General features: G+C 38.7%; 3 protein-coding genes across 5 annotated transcripts; 1 reads left to right on the plus strand and 2 right to left on the minus strand.

Moving 5' to 3' along the window:
- Positions 1–2,019: 2,019 nt before the first annotated feature.
- Positions 2,020–5,220, minus strand: LOC144652328 (uncharacterized). Of its 3 annotated transcripts, XM_078512385.1 has the most exons (4): positions 5,192–5,220; positions 3,277–3,470; positions 2,325–2,554; positions 2,020–2,094 (listed from the first exon to the last, which is right to left on the minus strand). In XM_078512385.1, exons 2-4 carry the CDS (start codon positions 3,281–3,283, stop codon positions 2,080–2,082), a joined length of 252 nt encoding a protein of 83 aa, XP_078368511.1. In that variant the 5' UTR covers positions 3,284–3,470; positions 5,192–5,220; the 3' UTR covers positions 2,020–2,079. The 3 variants fall into 3 exon arrangements, with proteins under 3 accessions (XP_078368511.1, XP_078368509.1, XP_078368510.1); XM_078512383.1 differs by lacking the exon at positions 2,020–2,094 and having other exon boundaries at positions 2,241–2,554; XM_078512384.1 differs by lacking the exons at positions 2,020–2,094; positions 5,192–5,220 and adding an exon at positions 3,625–3,651 and having other exon boundaries at positions 2,241–2,554.
- A 2,962-nt stretch (positions 5,221–8,182) lies between these two features.
- Positions 8,183–9,477, plus strand: LOC144650154 (uncharacterized). The gene is made up of 2 exons (XM_078509810.1): positions 8,183–8,883; positions 8,985–9,477. The coding sequence occupies exons 1-2, from the start codon at positions 8,220–8,222 to the stop codon at positions 9,395–9,397; spliced, it is 1,077 nt and encodes a 358-aa protein (XP_078365936.1). The 5' UTR covers positions 8,183–8,219; the 3' UTR covers positions 9,398–9,477.
- A 12-nt stretch (positions 9,478–9,489) lies between these two features.
- On the minus strand, positions 9,490–11,499 carry LOC144650155 (uncharacterized). The gene is made up of 2 exons (XM_078509811.1): positions 11,344–11,499; positions 9,490–10,449 (listed from the first exon to the last, which is right to left on the minus strand). The coding sequence occupies exon 2, from the start codon at positions 10,447–10,449 to the stop codon at positions 9,685–9,687; it is 765 nt and encodes a 254-aa protein (XP_078365937.1). The 5' UTR covers positions 11,344–11,499; the 3' UTR covers positions 9,490–9,684.
- Between the last annotated feature and the right edge of the window lie 7,476 nt (positions 11,500–18,975).

An 18,975-nucleotide genomic window follows, 5' to 3' on the forward strand; every position in this document is an offset into this window, starting at 1 on the left:
CATTTTATGCATTTCCCCCGTTTAGCATATTACAACGGGTGTTACAAAAAATTTCTGAAGAAGGAGCTACAGGCTTGTTAGTTGTGCCAAATTGGCCAACTCAAATTTGGTGGCCATATTTAATGAATATGCTCATTGACTTTCCTCTGATCCTACCTAGGAAGGAAGACACTCTGTACCTACCAGCACAGCCTCAGCTGCTGCACCCACTGCACAAGAGACTTCAACTACTGGTCTGCCACTTGTCAGGGATCTCCTCACGAGCAGAGGAGTTTCGGGTGGCGCTGCAAAGATCATCATGCAATCCTGGCGAGCAGGTACACAAAAGCAGTACCACACTTACCACCAGAGATGGAGAGTGTTCTGTCGTTCAAGGGGTATTAATCCCATTTGAGCTTCTCTAGAGAATGGTCTGGAATTCCTTCATCATCAGTATGAAAATGGTCTATCGTACAGTGGTACAATGGTAGCTCTTTTGGAAATTACCCTTTAGTTTCCCGCTTCCTTAAAGGCGTTTTTGAGTCCAGGCCTTCTTTGCCACGTTACAAGGACATATGGGATGTTTCTGTTGTTTTAGATTTCCTAAAAACTTTACCTTCACTTGAGGAGTCTAACCTTAGGATATTACACACAAAACTGTTATGTTAGTTGCGTTGTTATCTGGCCAGCCATGCCAAACTATTCATGCACTTACAATTAGTGGTATGCGGACCACAAATGATACTGTTAACTTTGAAATTACTCAACTTCTGAAGACATCTAAACCTGGCAAGCATCAGGGACACTTGGAGTTAAAATCGTACCCAGTTGACCATCGTCTGTGTGTTGTGACCTGTCTCAAACGCTATGTAGAACTAACAGAGCCAGTTAGAGATGGACATGATCCTTTCTGGCTAAGTTTTACTAAACCTTTCAAACCAGTCAGTCGAGACACTGTTAGTCGATGGATCAGAAATGTGATGGAGAAAGCTGGGATAGACACCAAGATTTTCTCTGCCCATAGTACCCGAGCTGCTGCTACTTCAGCTGCAAACGCAAATAATGTCTCCATAAATACCATTATGGATGCAGCTGGATGGTCCAGAGAGAGTACTTTTAGGAAGTTTTATGACAAACCAGTTCAAGCAAATGTAAATTTTGGGGACAAACTTGTCTCAGCACATGATTGTTCAAACAAGCAATAAATGGTCTTCCTGTTATATCTGTTCGTGGCCACATTGCTTTAAAGTCTCACGTCACTCACTAGCGACTTAGACCAATGACGAAATAGAATTTAAAAATTAAACGAGACTTACCTTGTAAGGTGAAGTTTGATTGGAATTCTATGAGTCATTGGTCAGGAGCTAGGGAGTCACGGCCCACCCTATTAATACTCAATATTGGGCATATATTATCAGCCCTCCCTATACATGTGAGTATGTGTCCACTCACAGGATTTAAAGACTGAATGCTCAGGTTCCCGCGCTCTATCACGTGACTCCCTAGCTCCTGACCAATGACTCATAGAATTCCAATCAAACTTCACCTTACAAGGTAAGTCTCGTTTAATTTTTAAATTTTCCCATTAGACTTCACTGAGGAACCAGTAAGGTTTCTTGCTTCTGAGCGTATTTTTCTTAAAGCAGGAAGAGTTTTAAAGTCATCTTGGTTTCCAGCTAAAAACTATTTGAGAGTCATGGCATTAAGGCTTTGGTGGAAAAATGTAAAGGGCTTCACATGAGCTAGTTTTGACTTCAGTTGTTCGCGCTTTTTGTTGGAAATAGGACGCGAAAGCTCCGAATCAAGGGTATGACGTGAATTGCCATCGTATTTTACTCTGAATTCACGATCATTTTCTTTGCCGTGTGGAATAGTGATGGCCGCAAAAACACCACACTTACAATGGGCTTTTCCCAAAAAATAGGGACCAGACCTTTTGCCCGCGTCGGCCTTGATCCGGTTGTATCCTGATCGTCTCTTTGCAGGTTTAATGGTGTTCCACTCTTTGAAGGTTAGCCGAAACACAGCGTCTTGAAGGGGGGTCACTACCACTCCATCATCTGGGAGATCAGCACGCGCAAGGGCAGAGACAATGTTTCCTTAGATAATCCTCGGCTTGAAATATGTAACAAGATGCATATGTTTGAGTTAAATTTCGTGATCTTTTATTCATAAAAACAATTATTTTTGGTTATATGTTGTATAGAGTATAGAGAGCATTCCGGCTTTGGATGTCACTCAAGTATGCAGAGCTGCAGTTCCTAGTAAAACATGTGTGGCTGGTTATATTTAAGCAAAGGACAAAGAGGTGGATGATGTTTTGAAATTAATAAATGTTTACCCACCTGATCCTGGTTCAGTGAGTTAGCAATTGAAGCGTGATTCGCATCTGAAACATCGATTGTTTTACTGAATGTTACATCCTTCACAGGCTTCATGTCAATCTTGCAGGCATCATTACTTGACGAATCACTCTCTAATGCGTCAGCGAAACGCTTCCCGCTAGCCACCCCACGGGGTCTTCGCACAATTTCCTCACGCTGATGATGCAAGCATTTAGAATCTGTGCGCCGAGCTGAGGCAGAAATGATCAACCATGGATTTATGTTAAACATTTCAATGGATATCTTTATCTGTAATATATTTCCAAAGTTATTTAAACCGGCGATAAATTGGTTTTGATTATTCACTATGTTTAAAAGGACCTGATTGTTAAAATAAAACGTTTTCATAAAAGTGACGAACAAATGCTTCAAAAGATGTTTGTTCCACAAATGATGATATTGGAGCTTGAGGTGCGTGAAATTGTGAATTTGCAAGTGGTGATAGTGACTGATCAGAGGCTTCTTGTGAGGGTGACTGGATGGGTTCTTGTAATGGTGACTGGATGGGTTCTTGTGATTGTGACTGAGTTGGTGTGAGTGAGTGAGTGAGATTTTCATTCATTTATTTTCAAGTTTCAACTAAGTGTGATGAGTAGTATAAGTTTTCTTCAAAAATTTTGAAAAGTAATTGTTACAAATTATGCAAGACTTCAACTTCGCGATTTAACATTCGGTCGTGAGAAAGTACATAAAGGAGTAGGCCCCCTCCCCGGGGAGAGTAGCCTAAGAATTTTTGCTACACAGAACCACAGCGAAACAAAAATTAAAACAGGTTTTTAAATGCATTCTAGGAAAATTAGCATTATCTACTTGTCTATTTTCCGCCATATTTTTTGAAACTACTTAATAGACTGGTTGTTAATGTAACATTCCTGTTTGCTCTATAATGCAATACCAGAGAATTGATACTAACCGTGCATCTTAACAATTCTTCTCAACACTTTACACCCTCCCCGGTTCAAAAGTACTATTTCCCCTTCTTTGATTCTGTACTTGTAGCCGTCACACACATTGCAGGTTTTTGTAGTTCCAGTCTGTCTTCCATCAGGGAAAAAGAATACTGCGTATTTGTACACTTAGTTTTTGAGTCTTGAACTCTTCATGTCTCTGAAAAGGAATACATGTGTTCGCTAACAAATAGAGACACAGGAAATGGAGCTTAGCCAGAAACGACCAAAATGAAAGTTTAACTCCAATCGGTGAAAATATTTTTAGCTAGCGAATTAATTCAAAGTTTTACAATAAATTAATCTAAGCTTACATCTTCCAGTTCTTCTTCTTTAATGCCCTATAAATTGTAAGAATTGGGAATTTTTTTTTCTTTTTTCTTGACACATTTGTTTATTGACACACAAAGAACACTACTTACTTAACAAATACATACACTACTTACGATGCTAATTACAAGACATTACTTATTACATTATTTAAATATACATTTTCTTTTTAAATAATAATATCGCAATAACACGCCTTACAATACCTACTATAACAAATAGCACTCTTACAAAAAATATTACATTATATTACTATTACATTTTAAAGTTACAATCTATTTACAAAGTTCAATTTTTTACTACTAACTCTAATACTAACTGTATGTATTTTATTTTACTATGAAACGAAAAAGAAATAAACAAATAAATAAATAGATTGCGGCACAACCTCTGGACAGGGGGCGGGGTAACTTGGGGGAACTCAGGCACAAAGTGTTGTCCATTTTGCTTTGAATTTCGTCAAACTATTATTTTTAACAGCGATTGTGCCTTTTTAGAGAATCTTTTGATTGAGTAAGAGAAGGAAGATATCTAGATCGGATATGCTGAATTCAACCAGGACAGAAAAATGGGATACTTGGCGATGATGGGGAAATGATTCAGGGCATACAAATTATTTAAATCTGGTTTATAACTGTAAAAAATATCTGTGTCAATTAAGGTGATATTTTCTGAACGTTTTTCATTCCACCATGCAATAACTTTTTTCCAGAATAATTGTACCGTCGGACACTCATACAGCAAATGAGATAAAGTTTTGTATGAAGAGCTACAACGATCACAACTGGGAGAACTTTTCAATTTCATTTTGTAAAGTCTGTTATTAGTGGGTAGAATGTTATGTATGACCTTGTATTGGAAACATCTGAGTTTATTTTCTATTGTAACTTTGAATGGCAATTCATAAATGGCTTTAGCAGGAAGACGTTTTTCTATAAGCTTAGTTTCTATGTTTGGGGCTTTAAACACTTTAATAACAAGCAGTTCGCGAGCAGATTTGGCGGTGACAAGACAAGACAAGAATTGGGAATTGCTATTGAGACCAGTTACTACTGTTTATTGCGTGTTTTGAAGGTTTTATTAAAAACCTTTACCTGTGAAAATTTATAATAAATTGTTTTAGGTTGTGAAATAAATGTTCTGATAACAATAATAAAAAATCTCTCAATATTTACAGACTCTTAAATATTCGCTGCATGCTCCTGGTCAGTTCTCGCAACTCTGCTGACATGCGAGTCAGTTTGACCGCTAAATGCTTTGCGCCTTATTTGCTGTTTTACCAACAACGCCTTATTGGATTGTGGTTCGACTTAATCTTCACAACATGAGTATGATTTCTAATAACTTTGTAAAAACTTTTTGCTCCCAGAGAATCATCACATCTTAAATATCATGATATCATTCATTCAGGTAAATTCAAAGCTAGCTTTTAAACCGATGATTGGACTTATTAGGGGGCTAAATGTTTTTTCATTGTTTAAATTCACTGAGGGAAAATATTTTTAGCAACGGGATTACTTCAAACTTTATAACAAATAAATCTAAACTTACATTTTGTAATGGTTCTCCTTCAATCTCCTATAAATAGAAGGAAAGGTACATTTAAATTATTTAGTAGTTTTTAACCAAATATTTAGGGAACTTACCTTTATTGGAAAATATTTTTCGCAAGGGAATTAACTCAAAGTTTTAAAACAAATAAATCTAAATTTACACCCCATAAGTCTTCTACTTCAATCTCCTATAAACAGGAAGAAAGATGTATTTGAATTATTGAGTACATTTTTACCAAATATTTAGAGAATGTGCCTTAATTAAGATAACATTTACCCGAGCAAAAATATTTTAGTGTGTGTGCACCCACGTATCATTCAGGACTCAAGAAGAAATAAAATTGAACTTACCTTTACTACTTCTACTTCCTGTCAACAGAAAGAAAAGAAAGAAGATTTTAGATCAATGAATAAAAAGAAAAGTAATTTCTGAGTCATAAAATAGGAAAAAGACCGTGAGAGGCATGAAATAGACTTGAGGAGGTAACATGTTATCAATTGAAAGATACTAAAAGTACATACTACCCTTTCAAAACACTCACCTCAATCTCTTCTGTTTCTGGGGCTTTCTTTTCTTCTGTGATTTTCTCTAGTTTTTCTCTTTTGTTTTCTTCAACCCGGCGAAGGCGAAAGGGTTTTTTGCTTCACAGAAAAGAAAAACTTTCGCCATCCACTTTCACCATCATACATTTCTGATAAGGAAATAACAAAGTGTTGTGGTATTTTAGATCTTTTGGGGCGTAATGATAGTGTTATGGCTAATAAGGGTTTTAATATTGATGATCTTTTATGCAGTAAAGGGGTAAAGCTAAACCTGCCGCCATATCTTTCAAATCATGCACAGTTGTCACCAGAGGAAGTTGTAGGACCAAAAGCCATTGCCAAAGTACGGATTCATGTGGAGAGGGCCATACGCCGAATAAAAGGATTCATCTTTTTGACACTGAAATCGTACATGTATGTCACTTTTGGGCACTGCTAATCAGTCGTGGAGAGTGGCATGTTTGCTTGCTAATTTTCAGGGTCCATTGATTCTGAAGAATAATCTGTGTTAGGTACCACAGGCTTCTTTAAATGCACTTTAAAGGTCATAAAAATATTGTTTGTTTGAAAAGGTTCTTCCTTGATGAATTGTACACTGTAAGAGGTCTAAAAAAATGTCATGTACCAAAGCAGTGACCTAATAGGCCATTTCAGATATATTTAAGTTTTTACTTGGCTCCAAGGCTTGGGGAGTACAACAAAAGATGATGTTTAGGTCCAGGTATAAATAGATCTTTTCTTTTGTTTTATAATTCCCCTAAGCCTTGGAGCCACGTTAGATTATTAATACAGCATTTTCCAGTAGAGACATGTAATGAAATACATGTAAGCGTTATCACAAAAAAGAGTTAAAATAAAACAAATCAGCTCTGTCTTTACATTCTTGAAAAAAATGAAGGATCAAATACTATTCTTTGGCAAAAAAACAAAAAACAAATCATCATTTATGATATAACAGAAAAGTCACACCAATCCAGGGCAGTGGTGCCTAGTTGACATTGTACTTGTAAGTAATAGAAATGTTTCTTGTTCAGGGTTAATTCCTTGGAAATGGAATCACCCTTTAAATAAGCCACATCATCTAAACTGGTTGATCCCTCCTGGACAACCTTTGTCTCAAACAAGTCGTAAGGACTTGATGAACCAGTTCAAGCTGCCTCAATGTCATGTTTTTTTAAAAATAGATTTTTATGGGTAACACATGACATTTAGTATAATTAAGAATTTGAGGTCGCCTTTAAGTACAGTAAGGATGAATGGGAGAGTGAATGCTTTTATTTTACAATTTAAGCTTCTGACATTTATTCAGACAAATTGTTGAATAACTTAATGGGCAAAAGTAGGTTTTATTAACATAATGAGTGTCCATTAGTTGTCTGACAAAATCTCTCAATACTGGAGCTGCTACTTTGTTCATGGCAATTCCCACAACAAGCCATCTCTTCTCCTCAGAAGAAACCATTCTCTTGCTCATCTTTCACTACAGGATGTAGAGAAAACTTGCATCTCAATAGATCTAAAAAAGATAAAAGAAGAAAAAAATATTTTTTTACCCTGATATTCATACCCTTTTGGTGTGCAGGGTTTATGTTTGGTTATGCCGCGGTAATTTGGTTGAGATACATCAGAGAGCTGTCCGTGTTTACAATAGATATTTGATAAAGAATTCAACCATGCTGCTGTAGTGGACAGGTCAGGCGATTACAACAAGAGGCTGTTCCTAGAAGCGTGGCATTTGCAGAGGGATCAGAACATGGGAAATGAACACATAGACATCCCTGATATTTATAAATCACTTACATAACTGTTCCCAGTCTTGCACAGTGTTTGCGTGTACTCGCCCACGTACAAATGTGTAACCTTTAAAAAAGCTGTTCCTTTTTCTGCCATATTTAAGTTGAAGAAGACCGAAGGTTTTCGGTCGAAACGTCTTGTAAATCCCTGACTGCAATTTTAGTGTTGTTCGTATAAGGGGCAAATTTAGTGTCATATAAAAAAATCGGCAATCTTTGGCAGAGTATTGTGTACCAAACATAAACTTTATTAACGCCAGACTTTTTGAATCCACAGCTTGATGCTGTCGGCATCCATCCAGCCCTTAGGGTGATGGTGCACCACTACACCGGGGGGAAACTTCTCATGGACTTCTCGTGGCCAGTTGTCGCTACAGTAACCATTTTCTCCCCGCGTGCGTTAACAGTTTTCGCCGATGGCATGTTGAACCAGACCGGAGTCTCGTCCATATTGCCAATAGGGACCTTAAGCAACAGACGTTTTCGTTGACGACGGCGACGTGACGACCGATAAGAAACTGGGGATAGAACGGCTTCAGGTCGCGGTCGCGACATCGAGTTTTCATCGTTAAGCAAAGCGCGCGAAAACGTGACGACGCGCCGGGCTTCGCAAATTTGGCGGCAAACACAAATTTTATAGTAAAGCTCTAGATTCCTGTTCATTTGCTTTTTCTGGCATTCGGCAAGGTTATGTCGAGCTTAAAGAAAACGCGAGATTTGCTTTTGATTTGCTATGTCAAAGGAATGATAAAAGCAAATGAATTTGCCGTCCTTTACGACATAAACAGGTCAAAAAATCCACTGTTTCCGTACGACAACTACGAAGAATTCTCGCTGGATAATTTCAGCGAAGATGAATGCATAGCGGAATTTCGTGTCGAAAAGAATGATTTACCCATTTTGGCAGACGCCCTTGGCATTCCACATGTTTTCCGTTGCTCGCAGAGGTCTGTGTTCGCTGGAATGGAAGGCTTGTGCATGCTGCTGAAACGACTTGCGTATCCCTGTCGTCATAGCGACATGATACCGCGATTTGGAAGACCAGTTCCAGAAATTAGCATGATGACCAATGTTGTTCTGGACTGGATTTACAACGAACATAGCCACCACCTGACTGACTTTAACCAGCCCTTCCTTTCCCGAGCCTCTCTGCGAGCATATGCAGATGCAATACATCAAAAGGGCGCGGCGTTGAATAACTGCTGGGGTTTCGTTGATGGTACTGTACGCCCTATTTGCCGCCCACTCCAAAATCAGCGAATCGTCTACAATGGCCACAAGCGGGTACATGCCCTGAAGTTTCAATCCATTGCAACTCCAAATGGTCTCATTGCCAACTTATATGGCCCAGTAGGTGAGAGGGAAAGGGTGGGGCTTGAAAGGAAAAGGAGGTTTAAAAATAATGGTTTAATTATTGTAACATATTTACTCGTTTTTTTTTTTTTGTATTTCAAGAGGGCAGGAAGCATGACAGCGGGATGCTTGCCGATTCCGGGGTATACAACGAGCTGGCTAGGAACTCTTTCGACCCTGCTGGGCACTCTTTGTGCATATATGGAGACCCCGCCTACCCACTGAGAGTACATCTCCAAGCTCCCTTCAGGAATGTGGTTCTCACCCAGCAAATGGAAGATTTTAATAATTCAATGAGTGTCGTCCGTTCTTCAGTAGAGTGGCTTTTCAATGATGTTGTCAATGATTTTAAGTTCCTTGATTTTAAGAAAAATTTAAAGATAGGTTTGAGCGCAGTGGGAAAAATGTATGCTGTTTCTGCCTTACTCAGGAATGCTATAACATGCTTGTATGGAAACACTACATCCACTTTTTTTGATCTCGACCCTCCAAATATTTATGATTATTTCTCTTAATTAATATCTGCTACTAACAAACTGTGGAAATTAGCAACATCTTTAATGCTCTCTTGTGAAATAAACAATTAACAAATGTCTTAACATGTTGTACGTTTCGGTTTGAATTTACAAGTATAACCTGCAATAAAAACACAACATGACTACAAGGAAATAAACGGAAAAGTACCAGATATATTGTTATAAGCACAACAAAGTTCTCTAGTTTATGACTTGCTGGAAGATGAAAACACTGTTCACCGCTAAAGTACTGATTAAAGCATTGATTAACAAAATAACGTTGCACTCTATTTGTGTTCTGGCATTTTCTGAAATAAGGTGGCCATGAGTTGTGCTTGCTGCTTCTGGGATTCCATAAACATAGCCTGCATCTGCTGCAATTGTTGCTGCATCTGCTGTTGCTGTAGCTGTTGGTGTTGGTTCTGTTGCTGAAGTTGTTGCTGGAACATGGAAATCATCTGCTGTTGTTGCTTCTGTTGCTCATTTAGAAGCGACTGCTCGCCTTTTTTAGCCTCAAGCTCTTCTCTTTTAAACTGAAACTCCAGCTCACTATGCTCTTTTAAAAACTGGACTGTGTCGCTGCCACCTCTCCGCTTTTTACATCGCTTCTCTTCCACTGACTCATCTGGATCGGTTTTCCTCTTCTTAGAAGCACCAAGACTTTCCATTGACATTTTCCGCATCTCTTCTGCTGTTTCTTTGTCCTTTTCGAGTTTTTTCGCCTTGCTTTGGTGATCAAGATGGAACTCTTGTTCCGCCGCTTCCCATTTCTCGATGATCTCTTCAAGGGCTAAATCAAGCTCGGAATCTTCAGGGGAGATGCCAGTTCCGTTTTCAATTTCACGTTTCCTTTTTTTGGCTTTTTTCTCGAGGATGGTATAATGATCTCTAACAGCCCTCTGTGACACTGTAAATCCTGGATGAGTGTTCAGATTGTTCGCTATTTGGGTCCACACCGAACCACGTTCTTTTGAGCCAGCCCTGAATTTGAAGGGTTCGCACAGCAGAATTTCTTGTGCAAGCTTCAGTTCTTTTTGTTCTGTCCACTCCATCTATGAGTTAAAGACAAACTTTATTTTAAAAATAGCTCGATTAAATTAAGCCTTGTACTATTCAAGCTTCACTAAGAGAAACAATCCTTGTAAACTTATTGTAAGAAAAAACAAAATACAGAGCCTAGCTAACAAACTTGGTTTGCTTTAAAATATCAAATGTAAAGAATACAAATTTAACATCTTGCTTTTAAAATCGGTCTAGTGTTTCATCAGTTTATACGATACTCAGTGCGAAAACAGGCATATTTTGGGCTTATTTTTTATTAGTAATGCCAGTATAAAGACTTCCAAATGACATAAACTCACCATGCTAAGAATATATTTCGGACCAAATTTTTGCGTTTTTCATTCGATTGGGTACATCAATCGGCCCCTAAAAACAGGAGCTTCGCCAGCCAGGTAGTAGCTGTATTGATTTAAGTATTTGCATCGAAGGTAATCACCTCATATACACAAGAAATAAAACCTAGACGAGACAATTTGGTTGCGCGTTTTTTATCACTGAGCTTCGACAGCCTGTAAATATGGCGAAGCGAATACAAAATTTAATTTGAGCCGATAAACAAAGCCTCCATGTAAATGACATGTCAAGAAGAAGGAATTACCAAAATAAAATAAATGTTCTTTCAAGCTATAACAATCTACCGGCTCTACGTTGAGGAAATTGGAAAAGAAAACTAATTATACTAAGCGGCATTGCGTTACTAAAAACACCCTCTTTGGCGCTGAAAGCTTTCCTGACATGTGAAAGCAATTAAAATAAGGTCAGGAATTCCTCCGAAACATTCTTTTAAGCAAAGGCAATCATTATGAAACCTAACCTAGCTTCGACATTGTAAATTAGTACAAAAATAAGCTAATAGTGAACAAAAGAAAAGACTAAGTACTCACGTTTTCGTCGCGACGGAAAACCCCACGTTCTCGCGTTCTCGACGTCGAGGCAACGTCAGGTCAGAACTTGTTGTACATGCGCAGTGACGTCAAGAAAGTAATTTCACGTTTCCGGTTGCCGTTCTGAGGTCGGCGACGTCCGTTGCTTAAGGTCCCTAATGTTTACAAGTTCGTAGTTTGCTTTCTTTCTACAGTTCAGAACGAAGCGGTGAAAGTCCACGATCTTCTCAAGGTCTAAAGGTAGCTTCTGGGCAATCATAGTCTTCAGGCGAAGGGCGAGATTGTTGCGGTGTAAAAATCTTGTGCACCAGTTGTTCATGCCTTGAAGCCGGTGATACTTAGCTCATCAATCATCGCAAGCGCCTTGATTCTTATCATGTTGCAGGTCACGAAGTAGCCGCTTTGCCTCTGCTCTTCAATCCAAGTGACGAACTTGTCTTCGAGTTCTGGCCACTGACACTATTTTCCCCGGTTGCTGCACTTGTTCTTCGGCATGCACTTTAGCTTTTTGACTTGCTTTTGCCAGCCACGAACAAGCTTTTCGTCCACGCCAAACTCACGACTTGCTGCACAGTTGTTAGACTCTCGAGCAAACTTCGCAACCTGCAGCTTAAAATTTGCAGTATACTTCATTCCCTTAGAACTAATAGAAGGCAATCTCGTAAATAGTTGGTGTAATTCAGTCAAAGACTGTTTTTTTTTTTAAATGATTAACACGCTAACAAGCTAGTTTATTTCCATCGATAAGCAGCATTCTTATCGGACGGAATTTAGTTACTAAAAGCAAACAAAAAAACTTACCAACAGTACTGTAATTGGTCCACACACGTAACAAGAAAAACGAAAGATCTTGCCAACACCAACATCGATCGCAACAACGTAACATTAAGCAGCTTTATTGGTTCACGTGCATAACAAGCAAAGCTGCTGGCACTCACGCAGCATGCCAGGTTACTAAGCAGCATTGTTCGAAGCGAAGACGATTAAGCTAGATGAATTTTTTCTCCGAGTATATTCACAGCTTTATTAGTAGAGAATGTCAGCTATTTATTAAAACCTTGTGCTAGTGATACTCTACAACATTCAGGTTTGTATTAAGCAGATAAGTCGTAAAGAATTTCAACATAAACAGCTTATTTAAAACACAGATAGCAAAGTGAAACGACATCGTAACCTGTATTGTTCTTTATCAAAAGTTTTTTAACATTTTAAAAACAATTGTTATGCTAATCGTACAGAATTCATTAACTGGCGCTTGGGTCGAAAATTTTGACCCATGTATAAGTCGAGGGAGATTTTTGGACTGGTTTTTAGGTAAAAACAAAGGTCGACTTATACACAGGTAAATACAGTAAATCAAAATTGCATGATTACAATTACTCCTAATATATTATGCATATTTGAAAAGCGAATAAGGATCGTTTTGTTTTGAAACAAAGAAGCTATTAGCATAAATAGTTGCGTAACTGACCTTTCCTGATCACATGCGGCAGCCCTCAAAGATGGCAGAAAAGTTTACATCTTCTTAGTGCACAATTAAATTTTTCAAAGGAATGCTCATTTATTTTAAATTGCAAGAGAGAAATCATGTGATTACTTGATAATAATTTACATCACTAATTTTTGTCATGCCTTATTCTACTTCTACTTCGTCACACCTAGTAGATAAAGGCGAAAAACATGTAAAAAAAACCCAATTTGACCTCAAGGATGGGAGTGTGTTCCCGATCTGGTAAATCCCCACTTCTGAGCTTTCTGAGGCACTCAGAGCTGGCTCCGAGCCTGTGGATGTTCCCATTCTGCAGGACAGTTAGTGCCAAGAAAGACATTTGAGAGGTGTTCCTTTAAACCACAATCAAAGTAGTCTCTCTTGGGGATTTGTTATTTCTGAGACGGACTCCAATTCCTTCTTGGCACTTTGAAATACATTCTCTCTGTTCACAAGGATAAACTTTGTTTCCCCTTCTAATGTTGCAGAAGGGTCTGACACATCCAAGGGTCGTCCACAAAGAACGAAACGCTGTGAGCATCGTAAAATCTCCACAGGGTTTTCAATGTTTTTCTCTAAGCAGTAATTAATACAAGAATTCACAGCCCTTTCCAATTCTGACTCAAGGGTGTAGGATGTTTTCTGGCTTTCACCTAGAACTGATTCTCTTGGTTTTTTAGTTTGTTTACCATCTGGAACAATCAGAGTGTCATGGGTACCGTGACTGAACGGTGACTGAACCTCTCACAGATGTTAGGGGGTATTTCTCTGTCCATCATTTTGTGGAACTTCTTGTGGTATTTCTGTCAAGTAAATAACACAAGAGAGACTCAGCCTTGATCATCAAACCATAAACTGTCCTTATACCTCCCAACACATCTACCTGTTAACAAAACAATAGAGCCAATTATAAGCCCCCTATACAATTTGAGGCTCCTCTCTAGTTTTCCTTGTCCAAATATTGAAATTGATTTTATATGACCATATAAAGCTTAAAACTAGTTAATGGAAAACATTTTTTTGAATACACACTGAATCGAAGGAGTGGGCTGCATAGTCTGTGTTGTACCGTTAGCTTTTTTTTATCCATGGCGCTAAGTATGGCGTCTGTGGTTTGAGTTATGGATGTTTCAGTTGAGTGCCATCTTTTATTTCCACTCTGGTTCTATGTAAGCATTTCCTTTGAGAGAGGATACAATGTCTTTGTGAAATTCTGTTCGCCGAAGCCAAGAAAGTATTACTGAACATCATAATGATATGGGAAAACCTCATTTGCATTTACTTTCAACACACTTAATTAATATACACGACTAAAAAAACTAGTTTCGCCAGAAGACCTCGTCAGTTGGTAGCCATATGCTGTTAAGAATTTTAAATTTCAGACGACTTCATATAACATTGCACAAAGAATAACCCTAGTATCTAGGCAACTATAACGCTATATAAATCAAAATACAAAAATAATATAAACATAAAAATAATAGCTAACGAAATCTTAAATATCAACGAGTATAGCAGTAAAAACAGCAGTAACTAAAAACAAAATACAAAACATATCCAAAGAATAAGAAAATAGAGTTCAGAGTTCAGTTTCTATTGTGCAATAAAATACAAAGAAATGCTTGTAGCTAGAATTTCATGATTGGTGGCCTGTTACTTTGACAACAGTGCTTCGCTCTAGAACCGCTGTTTTCATTTTTTGACAACTGTGGTGCTGTGAATGTTCGTGGTATGTTTCAACGTTGAGCCTTGGACTTTATCATTTCATTTATTTTGTTCTCTCCCATGGGCTGTTTATTATACCTAACTTGAGACAAACGATTTTTGATGGAGGAGAGATAAAGGTGGCCTGTGGTTTGCATTCCACAAGGGCAATGCAAAAGAAACTCTTTGAAGATCTTTACAAGACACCTTTCATCGCCAGTTGCGAACATCTGTGGCAGAAAAGATTGAGGTTTCGCTGTGGGCCCAGACTGTCATGTCTTGGTTGGATTCTCTACAAATTCCACATGCTCTGCACCTTTTTTATCGAAGTGTAAATCATTACCTATGTGACGATAGTTAATTGTTGAAGATTTTTGCACCGCGTTTTAATAACAATAATGATAAAACATTTGTATAGTGCCAATATCCTAAGAGTTCAAAAGCGCTTTACAGTAGTAACGTTAAAAAAGTATTAAAAACACTATTAAAAAAGTTACGAAAATGCTTAAAATCTTAAGACTAATAAAAATGTCGCTAAAAAGTAAAAAAAAAATGCTTTTTTAAAAAGGAAAGTTTTAAGTTCATGTTTAAAAAAGGACACTGAGGAACTGTTCGTGATGTCAGAAGGCAGGGTATTCCAGGAGCTTCTACGGAGAAAATCTAGTAATCACCAGGCTAATCTCTAGTCTATCGCTTTTGGTTCATATTCCAACTACGCATGGCTCAAATCTTCTAATTCTCCTGTTCCTCCACGAAGGACAAGCAGGAAAGTCAAACGCAATAAAAACCCTGACTTTGAGTACGATATTGTACAAAGGCGTATCGACCAACTCGCCGCATCGGTACTCTCATGGCATGATTCCCATGTTCCTTTGCCATCTCCTTGCGTTTCCATTCCTTCAAGACAGATGACTGAGTCTCCTGTGACCTCTCAGGCCCTAGTTACAGTTTAGGCCATTTCTACCGAGCTTCGGTTGGCCCAGTTGCAGCAGGATAAGCTTGCCTTGGAACTTGAAGTTCTCAAGCTTCGTGCCGCCGCTGTTAAAACCAAGGTCACAGGTGGAACAGAGTCTTCTAAACCTGGCATGGCAAGGAAAAACCACACTATCGATTGGCTGCATGAGTTTTGTTCAGGTGCGCCCACATTAGATTTCTAGAAGTTGGAACTAGCCGGCTTTGTTGCTGGTTTTATTGCAATGATTAACGTGATGATGATGATAAACTCGCAAAAAGGTCATGCTCCAGCTTTTCGATTTATTAATGCTAACAGCTTCCAGCTATACACGTGGAAGAGCGTACAAGGTTCTTAGACTCACATTGCAAAACAGGTCGAGTTGTGTCGCCTGTAATTCAATGATGCCATACAGATTCGGGACCCAGCTACGATTTTCTTTAAACACTCTGACTTACCGACTTCATTTCCACAGTAACACTCCAATATTTCGAATGGGGGTGGATCCCCTTCTGGTGATACCAACACTTGACCTTCGTCTGACTTGCTGTCAGTGGAACTATACTGAATCATGTTATGCGATACTGTGAGTGCATCGTATTCAGGGCATCACAAATCTCGAGTTTGTCCCAAGGACCATCCTATGCTCCACGGTGCTAAGCGATGCATCGACATCTTTGAAGTTAACTTCAATTCTTCAGAGCAATCATGACTTGCAAGCTCCAACACGACTATGAACTGCTTAACTTCCTTACTGACCTCGGCTATTTCCACAGATTTATCCCTTTTGGACCTTCATACACTTCCAAGAAGTTTTTATTTTTCTACTTTGTATTTTTATTAAGTGGCGCATCTGAAAACTAGCTTTTTAGCCAAGTGTGCGGACCACCTTAAATAAAGATTGTATTGTATTGTATCATATCGCACATGCCACCACAGCAGTGGTTCAACATCTTTTGGCCTCAAAATCGGATTATCCTAACACTTTTGAACTCGTCTACCAGTGAAAACGCAGCTGAACATTTCTGCCTGGGAGTTTTATTTACAAATCTACCATGATGCTCACGTCATTGATTTCCTATGCTTTGGCTGGCTGGTGAGTTGCAGCGCTGAGAATCTTTCCACTTCTTTGTCTTGTATTCATCCCTCCACGGTTGATTTTGCCGACCATGTGGAACACTACATAAACCCTGAACTTTCATGCTATTGCTGGTCCTCCTAGTGCCAATCCTTTACATCAGCTCTGCTCGCCATTACAAACTGTTCCTAAGCAGGGCTTGAATCAACGACACGCCGTGATGGACTTGATTATCCACCACGATCGCCAACACGATGAGTTACACTGAGTGAGTTATGATGTTAGTTAACAATGGTGTGGGTTGCCAAATCTTGAAAATTGAAGATTTGGCGGGTGAAGTTTCTTTCTGATACTTTGTTCTGCACGTGGTAATCCTTGTGTGAGAATACACTGTTAGTTTGGATTTTTCGACATGGCTAAAGAAAACCTTTCTTATGCTCAGGCTAAATGTAACCTTGGTGGCTTTGCAAGTAAGTAACACTGTTTCTGTCTTAATATTTGTATTGGCTCCATAGTATTTCAAGAAAGCAAATGTTTATCTCACCATTCTAGCTCGTGACGGAAAATCAAGCAGTTGGACGACTATTGGACGTAGCTTTGAGACATATGACGTACGACTGCCAAGTGACGCAATGTCACGCGATCACCAAATCTTGAAAATTCAAGATTTGGCAGGACAAATATTGAAAAAACAAGATTTGGCAGGACAAATCGCCCTGTTACCAAACCCCTGTAAATTGCAGAATTGCAGCTTCAAGTTATCTCAACAAGCCGTACAAGCTTTGACAGCCCGGCATTGATTGTTTATGTCAGTTTATTCTTCAACATAAATGCTGTTACCTACTCTATAGAAAGGATTTACGACGATCTTACAGGCAACTCCCTATCGATCCAAAATATTATCATCTGCTTGGTTTTATGTTTAATGATCGTCTGTATTTCAATGCTCGTTGTGACTGTTATTTACATTTTTATGCAACATGGTTACACAGCAGACGTTTATTTGGATGATTTCTATGGCGCTGAAAGCCCCGATAAAGCATTCAACGCTTTTCACGAGTTCCAGTCTTTATTTCATTGTCTAGGCTTGCAAGCATCGCATGAAAAAGATGGTCCACTAGCCACGACCATGATTTGCCTCGGTATTGAAGTCCACACCAACACCTTTTGTCTTTGTGTACCGCGTGATTGTCTAGATGATTTGTTATTCGAACTCAAACACTGGAAAACTCCATGGAAAACTTTTTTTGTCACAGCATGTGTCAAATCAGGTCGTATTTTCAAGTCCCAGCTGCTAAACAATTTACGTATTTTTCCATCTTCACAATGCACTATGGCAGTTTCACCAGACGTGATTATATCTTGACTGGTGGCTCACTTTTCTACCTCTTTTAACAGTCTCTTTTATCAAGTCAGAAGAATGGTCTTTTGGTGACTTTCATTTCACCACCAACGCTCCTTAGTGGCGGCGGTGCCACATGCCAGGAGCAATGTTTCTCTATAGTTTTTCCACCGAACATTGTCAGGAAGCTTCACATATTGCTGCTTTAGAGACGTTTGTTGTGGTTGTAGCCATCCGAGATGCTTTTTAATATTATTTTAGCTATATGAATTTTTGTTTTTTATATTAATTGTAATTTTTTAGCTATAGGAATTTTTTCTTTTGTCTTCTATATCAAATTGTAATTTTTCTATATTTAATAAACCATTATTATTATTAATATTATTATTATTATTATTAAGACTAATAGGCAGAATTTAAGTTTATTCAAGAATCGTACAGCGAGGATATCGATACTGGGGCATTACCTGGGCAACTTAGTACTTTGGAAGTCATGTTAAAGGAGGAGAAGATATCATGTTTTGACGAAATCCTGTTGGCCGTGTCACAGTTTCCTGAACAAGAAAAGAAGCTAATACAGAAGTCCAAACTGTCTGTAAGCTGCTCGCCGTAAATCCAGCTACCAGTGCTGGTGCCGAGCGTTCATTTTCATCTGCACGATGTCTGAAGACCTGGCTTCGATCCAGAATGGGTGATGACAGATTCACTAACCTAGCAGTGCTAAACGGCCACAAGCAAAGAACGGACAGTGTCCCTATCACGGAGGTTGCAAAGGAGTTTGTTTAGAATTAAAATTATCGCGGGATTCAAGTAGTTATAAAGAAGTACAAGGGAAAATCAGGTAAAGATGAAAAAAGTTACCTCCTGAGGCTTCAAAAAGAGGCTACCTTGCAAGGCACGTGTAATACAGGAACTAAAGGGGCCATTGAGGAATATCCCCTTTATTTGGACTAATGCTTAAGCAAATGCCGGTTAGCATTTTGCTGAAATTTCATGGTAACGGAATGGAAAGCTTTGTGATTTACAAGGCTGCGAAGAAAAAAGAAACCAAGACGAGAACCAGTGGA

Source organism: Oculina patagonica, chromosome 4 (assembly GCF_052425735.1).
Source record: "Oculina patagonica isolate OP01 chromosome 4, crgOcupat, whole genome shotgun sequence".
Taxonomy (NCBI): Eukaryota; Metazoa; Cnidaria; class Anthozoa; order Scleractinia; family Oculinidae; genus Oculina; species Oculina patagonica.